The sequence below is a fragment of the Bombyx mandarina genome, chromosome 03, assembly GCF_030267445.1.
Source record: "Bombyx mandarina strain Sakado chromosome 03, ASM3026744v2".
NCBI classification, from domain to species: Eukaryota; Metazoa; Arthropoda; class Insecta; order Lepidoptera; family Bombycidae; genus Bombyx; species Bombyx mandarina.
Window position 1 is genome coordinate 431,155 of NC_143210.1, and position 21,711 is coordinate 452,865.

The window sequence follows — 21,711 nt, forward strand, 5'->3', positions numbered from 1 at the left end:
AAAGGGTGGTCACGACCCTCAGCAGTGAAGAATACGACGCAGGGAGGATTTGTGTTTTTAATTATGTATAAAATAAGATAGGGATACACAGTTAATAATTTATGCCCCATTATAGTAAGAGTAAGTAAGATTCACGATACAAGATAATAAAATGATTTTCAAGCACAAACACGTAGGTAGCGCTTTTGTTTTTTTTTAAATTGCAATCATTGCATCGAAAACGTCGAGATTGTGAACAATTTATTTGTATCATCACGTATTAAATAATTATAAGTTTTTTATAATTATAATTTATTATTTGATTGAATATTTTATATTTATATAATATTTTGTTCATATTTATGAACAAAATATGATGAATATGTATAATGATACGGAACATTTTAAAAAATGGTTAAACAATAATAAAAGGCTTAATTGCGTTTCCTGTACAATTTTATGAAAACAATATTTAAGGCCTTTATTTTCCACAAACTACTTTATATAGTATTCTTGAATTAAATAAAACTGAACTCGTATTTTTTCCTAATGACAGAGAGCACAGTCAATCTATACAAAAATAATATTTTGTTAAAACTTAAAAGGTATTATAAAAAAATTACATAAATATGTAAATATTATGTCTGACATCAAGTGAATTGTAAAAATCGGTATTGCTCAAACAAGGAAATTTTCGATTAATCGATTTCAGGTCGCCAACCCTCAGCACGTAGTTTCAGTTTCTCAAATATCAAATTTATTTATTATCTATGATTCAGTTAGCCGCGATTATTTACTTAGTTTAGGTGACAGTGACACGGTTTCAAAATTTCGAACATCAAAGAACCGGCAAATTACCAAAGTTATTAATTAATAATGTTAGTTTTAAGTGTACTGATAGCTTTTGGCGTCTTTAGTGATTTTTTTTATATTACGAACGCAATACCGAAGGATGAGCATGAAATAAAACTGTTTCAAACTAGTTACAATTTTGATGTTGATGTGACGGTTTTATTAAATGATGTTAACCGAACAGATAAAGAGATAGGATACAAGATAAAGGCGACCCTTGGGGTCACGCCTGTGTGGAAGAGTGATGACTCCGAGTTCCTTTTAAAATTTGATGTAAGTGACCATTTAAACGCTGTTATCGGGACCCATTTCCGGTCGTGGGAATGCTCTTCCTAAAAAGGAATGGAATAAAATAGAACTTTTAAATTAGTATACAGGCAGGCGCATGGAAGACGCATGTTTTTAATGATAATGTTCTGTCTGTAATGGTACAATAGTAAATACTCCTATCTGTAGCAGTTGTAGTACCTTATTCTTTCACGAAACTTCTATCTCCAGTAGCACGGCTCTAGTCAGAATTAATCTTCTGATAGGTACAAACATCAGCTATATTTTTCCTGCTATGTTATCATATGGTAAGATGGCTTCATGCTGTAATGTCTAAATTATCTTTTAATCATCAACTGAAGAGCATGAAAGCTATTGAAGATGTAACTGACAGTCGGTTTATAAAGAGACCCTAAGAATATTATCCCGTGACACTACTGTTAAAGAAATTTTAAAAATAAACACTGTTCAAATACCTTATTTACTCAACTGCTCTAAGTATGTAAACTCAATCAATTGTTTGTTGATAATTTATTATGAAATGTAAATATGAATGTGTTTGATTTAGCAATGATGGAGTAGCATGAATGTTCAAAGGTTAAAATTAGTAATAAAATGTGTAGTAAAATTTATTTAAGTAAGTAGTTGTAAATTGTTCTTGTCGATTTATAATACCATTAATTTACATTAAGTCCATAATATAAGTGTACTAAAATGATTAAATTAAGTAATTAAGTTCTAGTTTTAAATCAAGCTGTGCCTGGACTTATTTGTCCATCAAGCCAAATAAATACAAATAAGTGGGTGCCATCATTCAGTATTGTGCTATTTAAAATTCTATTCAAAGTAAAATAATCTTAAATAATAAAAGCATAAAATAAACTGTTTCTTACATATTATTCACTTTATCTATGATTTCATGCTCTCATAATTAACATTCATAAAACTACAAATGAACCGAAACAAAACAATATTTTATACTGATTGTAATGGATATTTGCACACTTCTTTACTTTAATAATACTACTAATATGGTAAAGTCATGTTCTTACTGTATAACTTCAGCAGTGTTTATCAACAAAATAATTAATGTAAAGAAATTAGGCCCAGGTCTAATTGGAACATAGATTGTGTAAATAATGTAAATAAAAAATACTTGTTCAAGTTTTTGTTAAAACAATTTCTGATATTTACAAAAAATGCTCAAACCATAAAATTGTAGCCTATTTTTATAAGAGATACTCGCAATAGTTTTGGACCACATACTAGTAGCTTACTTACATTCAGAATATAGGTGATACAGAATTAGATAATATAAATTAAATTCTGATAATATGCAAACCATTTAGCAATGTATCCTTGTTTTTAGTTACGCAATCCAAAACTACATTTAAGAGGAAAGCATCCAACAGCTGAGTTCCTACCGCGCCCTTCACCTTTAGACTCGTACTCAGAGGCACCATTTTATGCACTATGGAACAAAGGAATAGTCGAAACTTTATATTTAGATCCAAAGGAAATGAAAGATGTATACAATTTGAAGAAAGCGCTGGCTAGTCTTTTCCAGGTATGTGTATTATGGTTGAAAGAACTTCTGTTTAACCAATAAATTTTACTCAAACAGCACCTTTTTTTTTTTTTTTTTTCCGGGCCGAGGGCCGAACCTCCTACGAGGTCCCCGCGCCTAGGCGGCGCGCGGGGTATGTGACACTCAACGATCTGCAGGTGTTGAGAGCAGACCGCGGGCCCAAGGAATTTAGGGCCCACCCACTAAACGACTCCCCTGCACTCTTACACCCGGCGTCCGATCTCCGTCCGGGGTCAAAACCCGGTCAGAGTAGGGGGGTTCCCGCGGTCAACACTACAACCAGACACGCGGCGCCACCCCGAGGACGCCCGACCGACGGGTCGTCGAGGCGATAGTCGACGACCAACGACGTCAGTCTCCGCGGTACGGCGGCCCTTCAGGCCGCCTGGACGATGCCGCTGGTGTTCCGGGATACCCCGCTGGGCCAGAACCAGCCTGCCGGGTCGGAACGCGATACACCGCCGACCGGGTTGCTCTTCCACAGTATGTTCGGCGACGACAGCGACGACGAAAATGCCACTGCAATGGTGGCACTTCGGCGTCGGCTCCCTCCGGGAGACGAGGTGCAGGTAGCGACCAAAACAGCCGTGTCCCGTGAGCACCTGCGTCGCTCGGAAGGTGAGATCTCTCGGTCGCGATTCACCCAGTCCGAGAGGACCGGGCGGATCGCCTCGACGGTCCGTCGCCCGTAGGCGGGGTCCGCCAGGCGCCGAGACCACGCCTCGAGCACGGCACGCCGAGATTGAAGCTTCCGCGCTCGAACTTCCGCCGCGCCGGGACGCGGCTCCCCCCTGGAGCGGAGATCACATCGCCACGCGTAATCCGCAGCAAGCGCCTCCGCTTCCAGGTCCCAGGGAGGCGTCCCGGCGAGCACGCACGCCGCCTCGAACGAGACGGTGCGGTACCCACGAACCGCCCTGACCGCAATCGCGCGCTGCGGACGTCGCAACGCTGCGACGTTGTCACGGGTCAGGGCGTGGCACCATACGGGCGCCTCGTACAGTGCCATTGACCGCACCACCCCCGTGTAGAGGCGGCGCACCACCATGTCGGGACCCCCGACGTTCGGCAACAGCCGACTCAGCGAGCCGGCGGCTGCCATCAATCGGGGACCCAATCTTTCGAAGTGAGCACGGAAGCTCCAACGACCGTCCAGTACGAGGCCGATGTACCGCAACCCGGTCGCCTCGATCTCGACGCGAACGCCTCCGATCACGAGGTGGGCCCCCTGAGGCGGCGCTCTCCGGGCCCCGTGGAACAACAGGGCCTGGGATTTATCGAACGCCACCTCCAGACCCAGCCTTCGGATCCTGCCGACGACGAAGGCCACCCCCGCGCAGGAAAGACGGGCAGACTCGCGCAAGTCCCTACCCCGGGCCACGACCAAGGTGTCGCCTGCCTAACAAACTACGGTCAGACCCGGGAGAGGAGCGCTAAGGGCACCCCGCAAGACCCAGTCGTAGCCGATGTTCCACAAGAGAGGGTCAAGGACCGACCCCTGTGGGACACCGCGCTCGACGGGGAAGCGGAGCACCGCCCCACCGTGCCCGGTGCACATGACCGACCTGTCCTCGAGGTAGGACCCGATCAGCCGACGGAGATACGCAGGGACGCCGTGATACTCCAGCGCCCCTGCGATCACCGACCAGGGCAGGGTGTTGAACGCATTGGCGATGTCCAGGGACACCGCCAGTGCAACCCCGCCCCGGCCGACAGCCTCATCAGAGAGGGCGCGCACGCGCATCACCGCGTCGATGGTCGAGCGGCCCCCTCTGAATCCGAACTGCTCCGTTGACAGATCGGGACCCACCCCCGCCAAGTGCTGGACGATGCGGGCGGCCACCACTCGCTCGAGCAGTTTTCCCGCCTCGTCCAGCAACACGATTGGACGGTACCCCGCAGGTGAGTCTGCAGGGCGTCCCTCCTTCCTCAGCAAAACAAGTCTGCCCGTCTTCCACTGTTTCGGAAACCGTCCCGACTCGAGGCAGGACTTAAACAGCACCTGGGTTGATTATCTCCTAGTGGTTAAGACATCGATCTCATTAAATACCCGTCATCAATCCATAAAGGCTTTTGGTAAATTATAGTTTCAGATATTAGATACAATAAATTCCTTTGGTACCTCGTACAGATTCCAAGATATGCTGGTCGACTTACTTTTAAACAAGACTATGCAACAATCTGCAGAAAAGGATTGGTTCATATTATTATTTTGTCCTTATAACATTATTTGTGGCAGACTGTTTATGGCATGTATTATTTTTCATATGATGTTATGTATATAGACTCGGTAATTCACGGAGAAGCATGACTGTAAAAAATATAATAGTATTAATCTTGAAGATATTTCACAGTTTCAAATAATAGACGGAGAATACAAGGAGACTGACATATCAGGCGAATGTGACGTCATTTACGAAAGCATTTCGGAAAATGTGTTCAGAAAAATGAAGGTATGTTTTATGTTGCAGTAAACACTTATAACATTTTCACATTACTTTGAATTATTTGATAAAAAACATTTATTTATGTAACATTGGACTAAGTATTATTCCTCTATCTATACACAGGAGTCTACTACTTGAACCTGATGCTAAGTGGTTACTAGAACCCATAGACAGACCGTGACGCCAGCCAGGCGCCAGCCGTCCTCACACGAGGAGTACAATGTCATTCAACTGTACTTCATGACAATTTTGTGGCCGATGTAGAGAATAAGGACGGTGGTGCAGTGCGGGCTCAGTATACGTCGTGGCACAAGATTTCTGGGAGATGGACTTATTTTTATAAGCTGTACACTGCTGTTTACAGCTGTACCTGTCCCCTTCGCTGGGCATTTGATATGAACATTATTATTTCTCACCCCCACAAAGATTCTCATCATTAACGCCCCCGTAACTGGTGTAGGGAGTCCAAAACTCATATAAATATTAGCCTATCCATTAAGTACATGTATTTTTTTCAAGGTTACCAAATTTCAAGTCAATCGGATGCATGGTTCAGTTGTTATAACGGAACATCCGTAAAAACCACTGTAGATTTATATATTACTCTAGCTACCTCCCTCGTTTCTCGTCCTCGTTTGATAGCTGAGTCCCACGATGCTATGTCCCGTCGTAACGCGGGTGACGCCGCGGGGCGAAGCTAGTCTAAAAAAAGTAAAGCCTAAGTTACTCCTTATATCATCAGCTACCTATCAGTGAAAGTCGTTGTAGGCAGCAGCTTGGCTCTGCCCCTGACATTGCTGAAGTCCATGGGCGACAGTAACCACTCACCATCAGGTGGGCCGTATGCTCGTCTGCCTACAAGGTCAATAAAAAAAAACCCGTCAAAATCGGTCCAGCCGTTCCAGAGATTAGCCGGAACAGACAGACAGACAAAAATTGTAAAAAATGCTATTTTGGTGTATGTACCGTATATATATTGCATGCAGTAAAAAGTATGTAGTAAAAAGCGGTTATTTCAATATTACAAACAGACACTCCAATTTTATTTATATGTATAGATTAGTATTAGTATAGATCTGTATGTCATTAAACACGGAGAATATCGACTTTATGTATATTTGACGGATCGATCGACCAGAGACGGTGCTCGTGGGAGTCGGCGCAGGTGGGGTGCGCGCGCGTGGCCCGCTACACGCTGCGGCCGGCGCGGGACGGGCTCCTCGCCGTGTACTCAGAAGAGCTGCTGACCGTGGGCGACCACTACGGACTCAAGTTCAGGTCTTTCGTGTCCCTGAAGGCCAAAGAAGATTCAGAAGCCGCGAAACCTTCGACTGAAGAATTGGACGTGGTGTTGCACGGTCTGCCGGCGAATTTAAAACCTATTGGCTTACCGATGGTTTTAAGTACCGAGGATGAAAAGGAATATCAGGTGAGGTTTTGTCACCCGCCCCTAGGGACGCGGGGGACCGCTCGCTATCTGCTCAGCTGACCGACAACCCCCAGCCTATAAAATAATAATGTGTAATAAAAATCAAACCCGCAAAATTATAATTTGCGTAATCACTGGTGGTAGGACCTCTTGTGAGTCCGCGCGGGTGCATATTTGTTATTTTTTTTTATTGCCTTTGTAGGCAGACGGGCATACGGCCCACCTGATGGTGAGTGGTTATCATCGCCCATGGACTTCAGCAATGCCAGGGGCAGAGCCAAGCCGCTGCCTACCGCTTAATACTCTCCACAAGCCTCGTTTGAAGAAGGACATGTCATAGCGCTCGGGAAACACCGTGGAGTGGAGCTCATTCCATAGCCGGATGGTACGTGGCAAAAAAGATCTCTGGAAACGCACTGTGGATGACCGTAGTGGCTCCAGGTAGTATGGATGAACTCTACTCCGGTGGCGGGCGGTGCGATGGTAAAAACGAGATGCTGGTATCATCTCCAACAATTCCTCAGAGCACTCCCCATGGAACATACGGTATAAAATACAGAGGGAACCGAAGTCCCTCCGCAGACCCAGAGGCTCCAAACGATCCGAGAGAATGGGATTATCGACAATCCGAACGGCCCTCCTCTGTATGGAGTCAAATGGAAGAAGCTGGTATTTGGGAGCCCCGGCCCAGAGATGGGAGCAGTACTCCATGCGAGGCCGGACTATTGCTTTATAAAGCAAAAGTCTTTGTCCAGGCGTGAAGTACCGCTTCGCTCTGTTGAGGACTCCCAGCATTTTGGACGCCAACTTGGCTTTGCCTTCCAAATGAATCCGAAACTGGACATCGCTCGAAATATCGACCCCAAGTATCCTGATACTCTCGGAAGGTTGCAGGGATACTCCTTGGAATTGTGGCGCCATGACAAAGGGGTCCTTCTTCGCAGTGAACGCGCAAACTTGTGTCTTTATCGGGTTGAATTGAACCAAGTTCAATTCACCCCATTCGGAGACTCGCCCCAGAGAGTTCTCTACTTCAGACACAAGTTTTGATCGTCTCCCTTGCACCACGCTCCGAGAGAGACTCTGATGGCCGATATATCGCGTATCCCCCGTGCTATCATCTGCATAGCAATGCATGCCATCAATAGACAGCATGTCATTGATATACAGGATGAAAAGCGTGGGGGAGAGCACCGAACCTTGTGGAACGCCAGCGTTAATGGTCATGGTATCAGAACAGTCACCGTCTACAACGAACGTGATGCTCCGCCCATCCAAAAAGCTAGCGATCCACTTGCAGAGACCCTCGGGGATTCCGTAAGATGGTAACTTCGATAGAAGTGCCCTATGCCAGACCCTGTCGAAGGCCTTCGCGATATCAAGGCTCACAGCAAGAGCCTCGCCCTTGCTCTCCAAGGCTTCAGCCCACCTGTGAGTAAGGTATACAAGAAGATCGCCAGCTGAGCGACCGTGACGGAAACCGTACTGTCGGTCACTGATCAGCTGGCGATCTTTAAGATACTTCAGGAGTTGTGTATTTATAATTCGCTCCATCACCTTGGAAAGCAAGGAAGTTATCGCGATAGGCCTGTAGCTCGATGGGTCCGACCGGTCACCCTTCTTGGGAATAGGGTGGACGTGGGCGGTCTTCCATGAAGACGGAACCCTGTTAGTGCAATAAGAGAGGCGATACAAACGCGTTAGCGCAGGTGTCAGCTCAGGGGCGCACGTTTTCAAAACCACTGCGGGGATGCCGCCTGGCCCACTCGACTTATGGACGTCCAGGAGTCGGAGCTCCCGCCTGACTGCACACTGTGTGAAGCAGATATCCGGCAGGGAGCTATCACACCGGGGGATGTTCGGTGGTGTGGCACCCCCGTCGTCCACGGTCGAGTTCGAGGCGAAGAGTTTGACCAGAACGTCAGCCTTCTCTTTCGCGCTGTGGGCCAGATTGTCATCGGACTTGCACAGTGGTGGGAGACTAGACCTGCAAAAGTTTCCTTCTGCAGCTTTGGCGAGCGACCAAAAAGCACGGCTCCCGGAGGGATAGCTCTTCAATCGCTCGCCAACTCTAGCAACGTGCTCCGACTTCGCCTTGGCAATTACCTTCTTGTAGGACCTGGAAGCGGCGTTATATTTCCGCCTTCCCCCTGAGATGTTAGGATCCCGACGTCTCCTGGCATTATCCCATGCCACGTATGCGGACCGCTTGAGGTGTGCAGCATCCCTGCTGGCATTGTTATACCAGGGTCTGCTGCGACCCCCGTGATCTACGCGCAGCCACAAGAGGGACAGGTCCCGTTGTTCGAGGCCCCGAAGACGGCGACAACAGACATCAGCCCGGACGAATACGCACACCCCGGCTTTACGCAGGAAGTTGTGCTCTAATACGTAGCCGGGGTACTCAAGGTATGAGGTATCATCCGGAGCAGATATATGCGTCTCCGTTAAAAAAAGCAGGGCAGGCTGCGCCGTCTCAAGGTGGTGGTGTACGGCGTCAAGGTTGCTATGTAGGCCCCTGACATTGCTGAAATCCACATTAAATGTGGAATGGGGAACCGCCTGTGAAACCCTTTTCTTTTTTTTTGTCGACTTCATAGTTGTTAAATTTTCGGAGAGTAGGATTAGGAGAGGTAGGATGTTGGAGGTGAGATCGAGGTAACACCTGAATGAAGCGCGGAACATAGTACGTGCTCGACCACGGGTTGCGTGAGAGACCGACACAGGGCATGGAAGGGCCCCCAGTCCACTCTGCGTGCGATCGCCAGGATCCACTCCGGTCTCCGACTCCGGCAGGACGACCGCACGACAGGATTTTACACCGGTTGGCGGGACAGCTTCCCGGGGCGGAGTTTAGTAGAGACACCCGGGTTCAGGTCCCCTACTGACCGGCGGGCGGCAGCGGGTACCGTTTCACTGGGTCTCCCTATACCCCCGTCAAACAATCACGCCCCGTGAGTTCGCACGCACGTCTGCTCCGCAAGTTCCAGGCGTCACCAAGACTCACCCCCAACAAGGAAGGGGAAAGGGAAGGGATAGAACTGGCTCTCCAACCCACACGCCGGAACACAGCTAGGCTATTTGGCGGCGGACTCTAGTTGGAGGGTGGTCGCCAGCTAGTCGGACTAGGTCCTACCACCGGTTATGTTTTCGTCTCCCGTTTAGCACCACCCAGGGGTCACTTGTAGGGAATCGCGGGTTAAACCTATGGAAGCGGGAAGCACCAACCCCCAAATAACACCATCCTGCCCATTTCTGCCGTGAAGCAGTAATGCGTTTCGGTCTGAAGGGTGGGGCAGCCGTTGTAACTATACTTGAGGCCTTCGAACTTATATCTCAATGTGGGTGGCGCATTTACGTTGTAGATGTCTATGGGCTTCAGTAACCACTTAACACAAGGTGGGCTGTGAGCTCGTCCACTCATCTAAGCAATAAAAAAAGAAAAAGAAAAAGCCAGACCCGAACCTCCCGAGCTCGTGTGTCTGATTCAATTATTAGTTCGGTTTGCTATTTAGGAGTATATTTTATTTAGTTTTCGAACTATAATACATACATGTGTGGATAATTTTATATTGGAAGTGACTTCTCTTTAACGGGTAGGTCGGTCGTGACATCTCCAGCTTCCGTACAACTACAATTAATGTCAAATCATAAATAATGCCAAAAAAATAATAATACAAAATCACAATATTAAACAATATATTTAAAACCAACGAATATACACTTGCATAGTTATTACAGTTCTCTACCCGTCGCTTGCGACGAAGGGCTCGACGAGTAAATTAACCCACAGACACAGCCCACTGAGTTTCTCGCCGGATCTTCTCAGTAGGTCGCGTTTCCGATCTGGTGGTAGATTCTGCGAAGCACTGCTCTTGCTAGGGTTCATGTTAGCAAACGTCGTCAGGTTTGAGCCCCGTGAGCTCACCTACTAGTTAAGGTTACGCTGATATAGCCTCTCAAGGATCTCAGCTTAGGTAGGGGAAAAAAAAACAGTTTTCTGACGTCACAAACATATGATTTCGATTAGTTCGTACTTTATAACGACGTGGTTCCGTATAGAACGGAATATTGTATCATTTGTGAAGCTCGAGCCATAAAGCTTCAGAGCTCGTGATCTGTTTATCCCATTTCCTTTATTGCTCCCACGCTGTGTCGCCTCACTGTCGCACGAATTTAGTACGTAGTGCTCTCGGGATAAGGTGCACCGCGCCGGCCCCGCACGCAAGACCGACTTTTGTAATGAAATCCGTATTTAGCACATGTTCACGGACGACACCTGAAAATATAATTTCCGTAATAACCGGTGGTAAGGCGTATCGTGAGCCCGCACGCACCCGGGATGTAAGATAAGAGTGCCCACAGCACCCTTGCAAATAAATTAATATTATATTACCTTAAAACTTATATCTCAAGGTGGTGGCGCATTTACGTTGTAAATGTCTATGGGCTCCAGTAACCACTTTACACCAGGAGGGCTGTGAGCTCGTCCACCCATCTAAGCAATAAAAAAAATTGTCTTTCAACAATCTCCTATCTACATAGATAGATGACTCCCAATATCCGTTTGTTACTTCGAGTAAGTTGTTTATTGTTGTTTAAGCATGATATATGTCTTTGGGTATTATAATGTGAAGTTATCTTCTATTTATAACTGACGTTGTTGAACGATCCATGTCATGGCACAACTTGTTCATCCCTGACGGGAGCCCTCGGGCATCACAGCGGGGTCGGCCCCCAGTGTCCGGTTTAGGATATGGAGATGTTGTCGCAATGTGTTCACGAGTGCAACTTCATATAGCCAGGGAGACATGCCGGCTGATACATGTTTCTTTTTGCAGATCTGAGATTGAGCGTTAGTTTTATCTGAAACTCATTAATAACAAGGTCAAACAATTCTATCTCTCATCAACCGAATGATCATGGTTCTATACTCTTCGTATCTACTGTGTTACTTATAATATTTTGTATTCAAGTTTAACAATATTTGCTATGTGTATGTGCATTACTATAATTCTCATGTTGTATATGTTATTTTAGCTGTTCTACACACACTCATCACTTTTAATTATTATTCTCATAATCCTCTCGCAGGTCTGCTGAAAGAGATTTCTTAAAGAAATAAGCAGTGCCTTTGTACATAATTTCCTATTACTCTGTCTTCTTTTTTGTGTGTACATAAATAAATAAAAAATAACTTGTAAGGTGCACTGAATTTACGCTTGACCATACAATACATTATAACACACACGGTTACTCGTTGGTCAAATATTAACAAATAAATTACATATTATTATATACCTATGTGTACAGTTGACGAACGAAGCGAGATTACGTTCATAATGAATGTGTTTTCTGACCTAGTCGAGATAAGAAATGAACTGTAGTGTTATTATTTGATGGTGATTGTTGCAACATTGAAGTAAAATTAAATAATTAGTGAATTGTTTGAGATGATACTATCATTTCGTTTTTACCATCGCACCGCCCGCTACCGGAGTAGATTTCATCCATAGTATCTTGAGCCTCTGTGGTCATCCACAATGCGTTTCCAGATATCTTTTTTGCCACGTACCATCTAGCTTTGGAATGAGCTCCTTATGACATTTCATTCTTCAAACGAGGCCTGTGGAGAGTATTAAACGGTAGGCAGCAGCTGGGCTCTGCTCCTGGCATTGCTAACATCTATGAGCAACAGTAATCACTCAACATCAAGTGGGCTGTATGCTCGTCTGCCCACAGTCGCAATAAAATTAAAAAAATATTTGATGAAAGTAATGGTTATTGCGCTGGTTGAGACTGGCCGTCGAGCTCCTCACTTCGTGTGATACGTGGATGCTGGAGCCCATAGACAGCTGAGGTCCAGGTAGCAAATATAACTGCGGGCCGACCTCTTAAATCGGAACCCACACTGTGCTTCAACCTCTCGATGGTACCCCCTACGCTCACAAGGACGTCAATAACCAGCCGCGAGTGTCCCCAACAGACGCTGACCGAAGCAATTGACGCGAACCTAGCGGCTCTACAAGTGGAGGAGGCGGGGGCGGGCGGCACCAGCGAGGCGGCCGACGCCACGTTAAACTTACTGCCGGCGATCAGAGCTGCTACGTTCGAAGAGTTGCGGTCGGTGCTGGAAAATGAAGAGAATCATCAACTGCTGTAAGTGTAGTGTACTGGGAAATGTCCGGTGGGCAACACGTGCACGGCGTGGGCAGCCGCTGTAGTGTAGACCTAGCCCAGCAGAACTTCTTAGATGATTTAGCAAAAATGTCGTCGAGTAAATATGTAACTTGTTGCTATGTCGTCTTGTTAGCATTGGTTTTTGAATAGCGTAAACGAATAATTTATAGTATCTAATGTAAATGTATGCTTGGACTTTTTGGCGGCTAATTTAATTCATACTTACACTGATATTAATAATGGCCAACATGGACAGTTTTCTTCGTTTTTTATTATTCGTAAACTGTAAATAATTAAAACAGCGGATATATAAAAATCTTATTACTTGACACTGGCTAATGAACAAACGGTGCCAGATTCAAAAGAAAAGTATTCTGCCTGATTTGTGTGACACAATCACTCACTCATTCACTCACTCGTTCACTCACACGCACTGACCGTGGCAGGTCGGGGCTGTGCCGGCTGGTGGGGGCGGGCGGCACGGCGGCGGGGCTGCGCGCGGTGGACGCGCTGCTGCAGCTGCGCTCGGAGGACCCCGTGCTGCACCTGGCGCACATCTACCTGCAGGGGTTCGCGCTGTCCGACGCGCCGCAGGTCACTACCTCCCTACACTACACACTATATATCTCTAACTATTTGTACTCTGTAAAATCTGAGGACTGTGAGGTAGATTGTTGTAGACACGCGACTGGTTTGTCTTGCTTCTTGTATACTGAGTATTAGCAGACTCGAGCACTGACCCACACCCGTCCAGAGCCCAATGAGTCGCCCTCGTCCCCCGTCCGAGTGCTGTCTCTTGCAGCTATCCTTAGTTCTACACGAGCCATCCGTAACTCCACAGGTGGATGCAGTGCGAGAGATTCTGAAGATAGGTGAGAACGGTAAAACTCGTTCCGTGGCCGAGAGCGCGCTGCTGGCCGCCGCTGCAGCAGCACAGACCCTCGCCGCCGCCGGGGACCAAGGGCTGGCCGTCGCCGTCAAGGACTCGCTCAGTAAAGGACTTGCTAAATGTAAGGTAAGCGCAGCCCAGGGGCCGGAGATGGATCAAACAGTACACAAACAATGGACAAACAATAATATAATGTCATGCCAATGACCGTATATTCCAGGACGACGACTGCAGGACAGTGCGAGTGCAGGCCCTCGCGAACCTGCGGCGCCCCGACACCGCCGAGCTGCTGCTGCAGCACGCCGAGAGGAAGGAGTCCTCCTTGTCGCTCCGCCTGGGCGCGCTGGAGGGGCTGGGTGCCGTGCCGCTGGCGCACGACAAGCTGCACCGCCTCACGCACGTGGCGCTGGACGACGCTGCGCCTCTGGAGGTGACACAACCGAACCGACATTGTACTGTCATTAGACCTGTGTGCTTCAAGTTGAGGACCTCTCGGCAGCTGTGCACACCCGCCTGGAGACCCGCTGCGGAGCGCGCTCCCATCCCCAGTAGCGGGGGTCTCTGTCCTCGTCACACCGCAGGGTGTTACGCACATGCTCAAGAACACCTGTCCAATAGTCGCTCATGTGGTCCCCAGGTGCGCGCGGCGGCGCTGGATCTGGTAGTGGTACGCCACGTGCACGTGCCCCTTCCGCTGGCCCGGGTCGCCTCGAAGCTGCACTTCAGGTCGCCGCCCGAGCTGCGCCGTATCTTCTGGCAGCGGTTCAGAGCCCTGGCCGAGGTGCACGACTCCATGAGGGACCTGTACGCGCGCATGGGCATCAACTTCAAGTCCTGGGACGCGCAGGCGCTCAACGGTATGTCCCGCGGCCTGAGTTACTTTAGAACGATCACGCTGATAACTCTTCGAACCGGAACGTGTGCTGATGCATCATTTATCGGTTGCACGCCAGGCACGTCGTCGGTGCTGGTGCGGAACCCGGGGTGGGAGGCGGCGGGCTGGTCCAGTAAGCTGGAGTCGGTGCAGCTGGCGCAGGGCGGGCTGCTGCGGCGGGGCGCGGTGCGGCTGCTGGGCTCGCGGGGCGGAGCGCCCGACGCGGAGGCGCTGGCCGTGAGTACTGCGCGACACGGCGCTATAACAACACTTGTTTTTTTCCTTTAAAGGCCTGCAGTACAATACGACACCTCAATAATATTACAAAACTATGTCACACTAAGGCCCTCGAGAGCTGGAGTCGGTCCCAACAGCACATGGTGGTGGGGTCAGCTTTCCTCAGTTTAATCCTCCACTTCGCTCTGTCTTCGACATCCTCGTCAGCAACATTGCATTTCCTTTTGTTCTTCAGCAATACATCCTTCCACCTTGTCTTGGGTTTACCTCTAGGTCTCCGACTGAGGAGGTCCAGTCTAGGACCAGTAGTGCCAAATTTCCTTTTTACCATTCCCTCTTAGCCTATTCTCCTGCATGTCGTCAGCGAGGTCCCGTACACCGAGGCTTCCACGCACGCACTCGCTGCGGATATTATCGAGCCTGGTCACGCCGCACATCCACCTCAGCATCTTAGCTTCAGCAACTTGAATGGCATACACATCCCTTTTGGTTGCCAACCACGTTTCGCTGTCTTACAATAAGAACAGGCCATATTGTGGTCAAACCCTTGAGTTTAACGAGCATCCTGTTGTCGCAAGTGACACCAGACGTAGTATCTTTTGGCACACGGTCAAATGCCTTTTCCATGTCTAAGAATGCGGCTTACAATGGCCATATAAATACAGTTTCGTACGATACCCCTCAGCGATCGTGTTTAGAACAAACATAAGGTCGGTGCCAGATAAGCCCTGCATAAAGCCATAGTGGTTTTTGTATGTGAACGCTCTGATCTTCTGTCAATCACTCCTTCATACAGTTTCATAGTATGATTTAACAGATCTCGCGACGGTTGTTACATTCGTATTTACTGCCCTTCCCCTTATAAATAGAAATTAAAGTGCCCAATCTCCACGCCGCTGGCATTTTGGATAAGCGCAACACACAGTTGAAGAGTTTGGTGAACGTTACAGCCCATATTCGCGAAGGCAGTCCCAAGCTTCCGCTGGAATAACGCCAGGCCCCGTGGCTTTCTTGTTGGTCATCTTTCTAGCGCCATTTCAGCTCATTGGGACGTATTGGAGATACAAGTCCAATGTTTCTGCCCACGGTTGTGAGCTGTGTAGCAGCTTGAGTAGGATTCAGTAGCTTTTGATAATATTGTTACGCACTAGGGTTCGGCATAAATAAAATTCTACCGAAATACAAGTTAAGAACTGTATTCAACACTTAGAAACAAGAACACTTAAAACACTTTACAAACACTTTAAAATTCCCAGTTCGCTTCTTCCGTCTTCGCTTCAGGTGATCCGCTTCGAATCAGCTGTGTCGCTTCCAATAGTTCCGATTACTGACTGACTGCGTGCCATCTCTGTAACACTTTTATAAGCGACTAGCGATCCTCCCCGGCTCTGCTCGGGTCTTTAACAAAAATTTCAACGACGTTGTTTTATTTTTTTAACTAAAACAACATTTATTGCGGCAAAACTATAATAGATAGACATATGCTGTCGCGACACTTTTTGTAAATATGTAATAATGTGTTCTACAAAGTCGTAGTACATTATTTTGTTCTATCATCAATAGTTTTCGCAGGGCACGCGATGTAAAGAATATTAGATAAGTTTTTTACACCTTGGGTTACATTATTGTAGTTTTGGTAAGGATCACTAACTTTTTTCGAAAAAGATTATAGGCTATGTCACTCGGGAATAGTTTAGCTTCCAAACATTGAAAGAATTTTTCAAATCGGCTTAGTAGTTTCGGGGCCTATTCAATACAAACAAACAAACAAATCTTTCCTTTTTATAATATTATATACTTAGTCTGGCCATAAATACTCTTACAAAGGAAAACAAAAAAAAATCTATGGCAATAACATTTATTACTTTTACAGTGTGTTAGTTTAATACATAAATATAAAACAATTTAAAGTATAAAAAGCTTATTCGAAGTGGCCTCCATTGGCTGCAATACAGTCCTTTAAACGTTGAGGCCAGTTATCAATAGAAACACGCACTCTTTCCATGGGAAAATTTTTCACTGCCAATCGTACGGATTGTTTTAGGGACTCCAAATTATCATGGCGTTTAGAGCAAGCTCTACTCTCTAAAGCTGACCATAAATCATAATCCAGCGGATTAAGATTGGGTCTAGACGACGGCCAGTCTTCAGCTCTGATGAAGTCCGAAACGTTCGTTTCCAACCAAGACTGCGTAGACCGAACTTTATGACCTGGCGCCAAGTCTTGCTGGAAGGACCATTCTTGATTATTGAACATGGTATTGTTAAGGGGCTTCACTACCTTCTCAAGAATGGTATCTTGATACACTTGTGCCGATGTTTTGATACCTTTTTCACAAGAGTATGGCTCAGTCACTCCTTCATAGCTAATACCCCACCAAACCATCACTGAAGTCGGATAGTGCCCACGTTGCACTCTGTCGACTAATTGGGAAGCTTCCTTAGAGCTTTGAGCATAAATACGGTCATTTTGTTTGTTAAAATGTGGCTTAATTGTAAAAAAATTCTCATCCGTAAACAAAATTGTTCTATGACCTCCCTTTGCATACCGCTTCAGTAGTTGTTTAGATTGTACCACCCAATTCTCTTTTAAATTATCAGTTAAGAAATGATCAGTACGTCTCGTATAGGCTGCAAGTCCTAAGTCATCTTTTAAAATACGCGACATGGTTCTAGGTGCTATTTTCATCTCCCGAGATAAAATATTTTGCTTTCGGACAGGATTTCTTCGAATTCTTTCCCTTACTGCTTTGACCACCTTTTTCGTACGAACACTACGTGGACGTTCAGATCTTTTTCTGTCACAAACAGAGGAGGTCTCATTGCACCTATTAATAGCCCGGTACACAAACATTTTACTAATACCAAGCGTATGGAGAGTTTTAAAAATTTCATTTGGCTCCATACCTACTTTGTGTAATGCAATCACAGCGATTCGGTTCTCTTTATCACCCCACTTCATTTTAATATCGCAAAATATTGTACAATGTATTAGCGCCAAAATGAGAAAACTCAATGAGCAATCATATAAAAATTACAGATTCCAAATTCAAAAATGTAATATTTTGTTTATTTTTAATTATAACAGTATTTATGGCCAGACTAAGTTGTAGATACCACATTCCTAGAATTATCGAGAATATTCCACACATTTCGGGTATTGTGTGTTTCCGTTATCTGACGATAGATAACGTTGTACTTGTGCGTTCTAGATGATACTAGATCCTTCGATATTTGTTCGACTATTCGGCGATAGATGGCGTTACTCTTACCGGCGTAACAATATAGATTCCAGGCCAATAGGACATCCTTCTCCTTATACAGTTAGCTCACCATTTGGATCTTGAACAGTTCTACATGTAGCGGGATCCCTCGTACTCCGACGACGCTGCTTAGCGAGCTTATATATTCATTTCTGGCCTTCTTTAGTTTTCAGTTGCTCGTATATGGTCTTAATGGAATATTATTATGGAATTTGCGCGCTTCATTGCAACAATTTTTTAGTCTCCTTTTTTATTCTATTATATCTTTTTGGGTCTTTAACAATGAATTTGCTAAGGTGATCCCATGTGAATTTCCAACTCAGTATCAACTTTCAGCTTTCAAGTTCCTCAGGTGGTTAAAGAATTCAGAAACTTATCTCTTTTTAAGTTCCACTATTTGGTTATTTCCGGAGTCTGAGATGTTTTACTTTTAAATGTTTTCTTAAAAAGCATATCCATTACAACGACACGATGTTATGGATATGCTTTTAATAATAAAATTTAATAATTACAACGTAACGGCGTATTCTCCGGGATGATCTTGAAATTAGTTACCCGGTCATTGTAAGCTCGATTTACTAATTTGTAGTCTATCTGCGATGTTGTTCGTCCACTCTGACCGCACCCGGCGCTCAGCCCTCATTGAGTCGTGTTGCAGGTGGAAGTGTGGACCCGGGGCCTGGAGGCGCTGGCCGGCGGGGGCGACCAGGAGCCCGAGGGGGCGAGCCGCGGGGCGGAGGAGGCGGGCATGGCGGGGGGGATGGCGCTGCGGGTCGGGGGGGTCCGGATGAGGGGGGTCACGTTGTTCGACGGACAGGTCAGTGTCCAACTTCGCTTCGTGTGTTATTTGTAAAGTTTTAGTAACGCCTTTCCATTTCTTTTTATAAATTAGTGGGGGAGGGACGTTGTAGAGTTGGTATTGTGTATTGCGAGCAGGCGGCGCTGCTGGCGCACGTGTGGGCGGGCACGGCGGCGGCGCCCACGCCCGTGGCCCGCGCGCTGCTGCCCCTGGTCTCGCTGCACGCCCGCCTGCCGCTGAGCGCCGGGCTGGTGCTGACCGTGCGACACGACGCGCTGCTGGCTCTGTCCGTGGACGCCAGCGTGCAGGTGGGCGCAGATCAAAGATACATTAAAATTTTAAGATACAAAGATTGAATAAAGGACAATGCCCATTTTCTTTGGGCGTTTGGGCCCCTAAAAAAGTTGCCGAGTCATGATGGTTTTAACTTAATTTGATAGACAAAGAAATATCGTTTCATATTCAAAAAACGATTTTTATATTCTCACCCAGGTTTAAGAGAATTTTGTTTTGTTCTGCAGCTAAACTTAAGTTGTTGTTAATTAATTAAAGTGTTAAATAGGTTAATTGTGGTTAATGTTGCTAGAAATAAGCCCAATAAAAATGAAGCCCGTTTCTGAGAATAGACTTCATCGACCCTTCTTTCGGAAATGAAAATCCGAAAGCCGGCAACGATATTGTTCTTGTTGTTTTTAAATTCGTCAATAAGCGGCAAAGAGCGTAGCCTATACAGCCTAGTCTGTCGTAGTTATATTATTTTCATGTCAATAAAAAGCCGGTGTATCTCTTTTTATTGCTTTTTGGGAGTTTTGACGTCAACTCGACGAATACCACATTGACTGAGCGTCTTCCAACTTTTATCTTGAAAAAAAAAAAAAGCAGTCACTGCTACAGCCACAGTTTTATTCCAATGCCCCAATAATCGTGAACAACGATTATTGACGTTTAATACACAAAACAACACCCAATTTATATATTATACATCACAATAAACTATTAAAAAAACATTAAAATAAAACTACAAGTGACGCTTCACTCGGGTTGCTGCCAAAACTCTTTGACCATAGATAATAAGAATAAGTAATGGTGGGCCATTGAGTTTTTTATTAATGGAATCATTAATGTCTAAAAATATTAAATAATTCATGGTTTTAAGTAATAATTATTATTACAATAATATAAATATTGAATTGAACAAAAATAAACTAAAAAAGTCTGTGAGTTATAACCATTAGCTTTTTTTTTAATTAGTTGCTGAAGTCACAGACAACTCTTTCGCTTGGCAGCATTTAGGTTTACTATAAGGCTGTATGGGCTAAGCCTTTTGTCTGCCTATTGGCGAATTTAAAAACTATGCATGATAGAAGTACTCAGTTTTCGGATGTTATCAAATAAGTAATTTTTTTTTTTATAAAATGCCAGAGTGAAACAAATTTTGATACATAAATTAAACAAAATGAAAAAATAAGGCATAGTTTTTCAAGTACAAATAGTTTTGACACAAAGTTGGCCCACTTTTGGGCATTGATGTTAATATAAAATTGTTGAAAGAGAGAGTTTTGCATTCGTAACGGGTCGGCTGCAGGTGTCGCTGTGGTGGCGCACGGCCCGCGCCGAGCTGGGGCTGCGCGCCGCCGCCGCCGCGCGGGTGCTCGCGGGGGGCGCGGGGCCGGGGGGCGCGCTGCGGGCGCGGGTGCGCGGGGGGGCGGCGCCGGCGGCCACCATCTCCTCGGACCTGGACTTCTACTCCGACGTGGCGCTGTGCGTGCGGACCAACATCCACCCTTATGAAGTCAGGTAAACCACTTTAAAAAGAAGATTCAAATTTCGTCTGTGTGTTTTGCGTGTCCTCTCTGTATGTGGAATGTACGTCCCCGGCTCGGAGGGCGGTGTGGCGGCCAATCTGCACACGCACTGGATCTGAACACCAATCGATCCTCAGCCGGGGACGTACGGGACTTACTCAGCAAGGTATCCGGAGTCCGAGGCGTGTGGCTGGCGTGCCGAGTGGGAAGACCACAGTTTACCGCGCGACGGTACAGCCTTAGGACTTGCTGTGGCCGAACTGACTTTAAACTTTGTTTTTCATTTGATAGCTGATGTTTTTCGTGTAATCTCATTTAAATTTTATCGAGATCTGAGTAGTTTAGACTCGTTCTTAGCGTATGTGCCTGATACAATAATTATATTTTCATTTCACCTGGCGCAGACGCAACGTGACCCTGGACAGCTCGCAGGGCGCCAGGGGGCTGCGCGTGCGGCGCTCCCGGGACAGCTCGCTGCGGCTGGCGGGCCGCACGCTGTCCCTGGGCCGCCCCAACGACCGCACGTGCGGCGCGCTGCGTGCGGCCGACGCCGAGTCCGCGTAGCGCGGGGCCCACACACTATACACACCTACGAGTGCCTTATACCTTTGATAATATTTCGTTGTGGAGTGTACATACACGAGTTCAAATGTTATTAGTTAAGATGGAATATTTTTATTATTACAGTTATATATATACAAAAATATTTTCTATTGAATCTCTGTTATGAATTTATACCAAAAAAATAAAAAGTGCATTTAATATATTTATTATTGATCTGATCATGAAAATTTCAACTATTTTTTTATTAATATACAATATATTTTACTAATGTACAAGAATAAATGGTATTTACAATGATGAAATTATTATTTTTTAAATCCATGTGTGTGCATTTATTTAGAGACTAAACTGTTATGTGCAACTGATAACAGCTTTATTTAATAATAAATAAACCTGAACAAATTACGCACGGGCATCCGGATTCCCTGCGTCTTGAGTACCAGCGGCCGATATACATACCTATATACGTTTAAATAATTACATATATGTAGGATTGGTAAGAACGGAACGTATGAGAAGAGTGTGGAACGGAGTGTTG

The 21,711-nt window shown here is 45.9% G+C and overlaps 1 protein-coding gene and 1 long non-coding RNA gene across 2 annotated transcripts; one reads left to right on the plus strand and one right to left on the minus strand.

The window, feature by feature from the left end:
• Positions 1–745: 745 nt before the first annotated feature.
• LOC149503229 (microsomal triacylglycerol transfer protein) lies at positions 746–21,475 on the plus strand. The gene is made up of 14 exons (XM_089738978.1): positions 746–1,104; positions 2,468–2,665; positions 5,041–5,139; positions 6,272–6,562; positions 12,549–12,721; positions 13,189–13,336; positions 13,584–13,757; positions 13,852–14,061; positions 14,269–14,488; positions 14,585–14,742; positions 18,664–18,822; positions 18,942–19,112; positions 20,390–20,601; positions 21,014–21,475. Exons 1-14 carry the CDS (start codon positions 856–858, stop codon positions 21,171–21,173), a joined length of 2,622 nt encoding a protein of 873 aa, XP_089595104.1. The 5' UTR covers positions 746–855; the 3' UTR covers positions 21,174–21,475.
• Positions 10,245–12,137, minus strand: LOC149503230 (uncharacterized). The gene is made up of 2 exons (XR_016325536.1): positions 11,616–12,137; positions 10,245–10,841 (listed from the first exon to the last, which is right to left on the minus strand). It is a non-coding gene; the product is annotated as an uncharacterized LOC149503230 (long non-coding RNA).
• Positions 21,476–21,711: the final 236 nt, after the last annotated feature.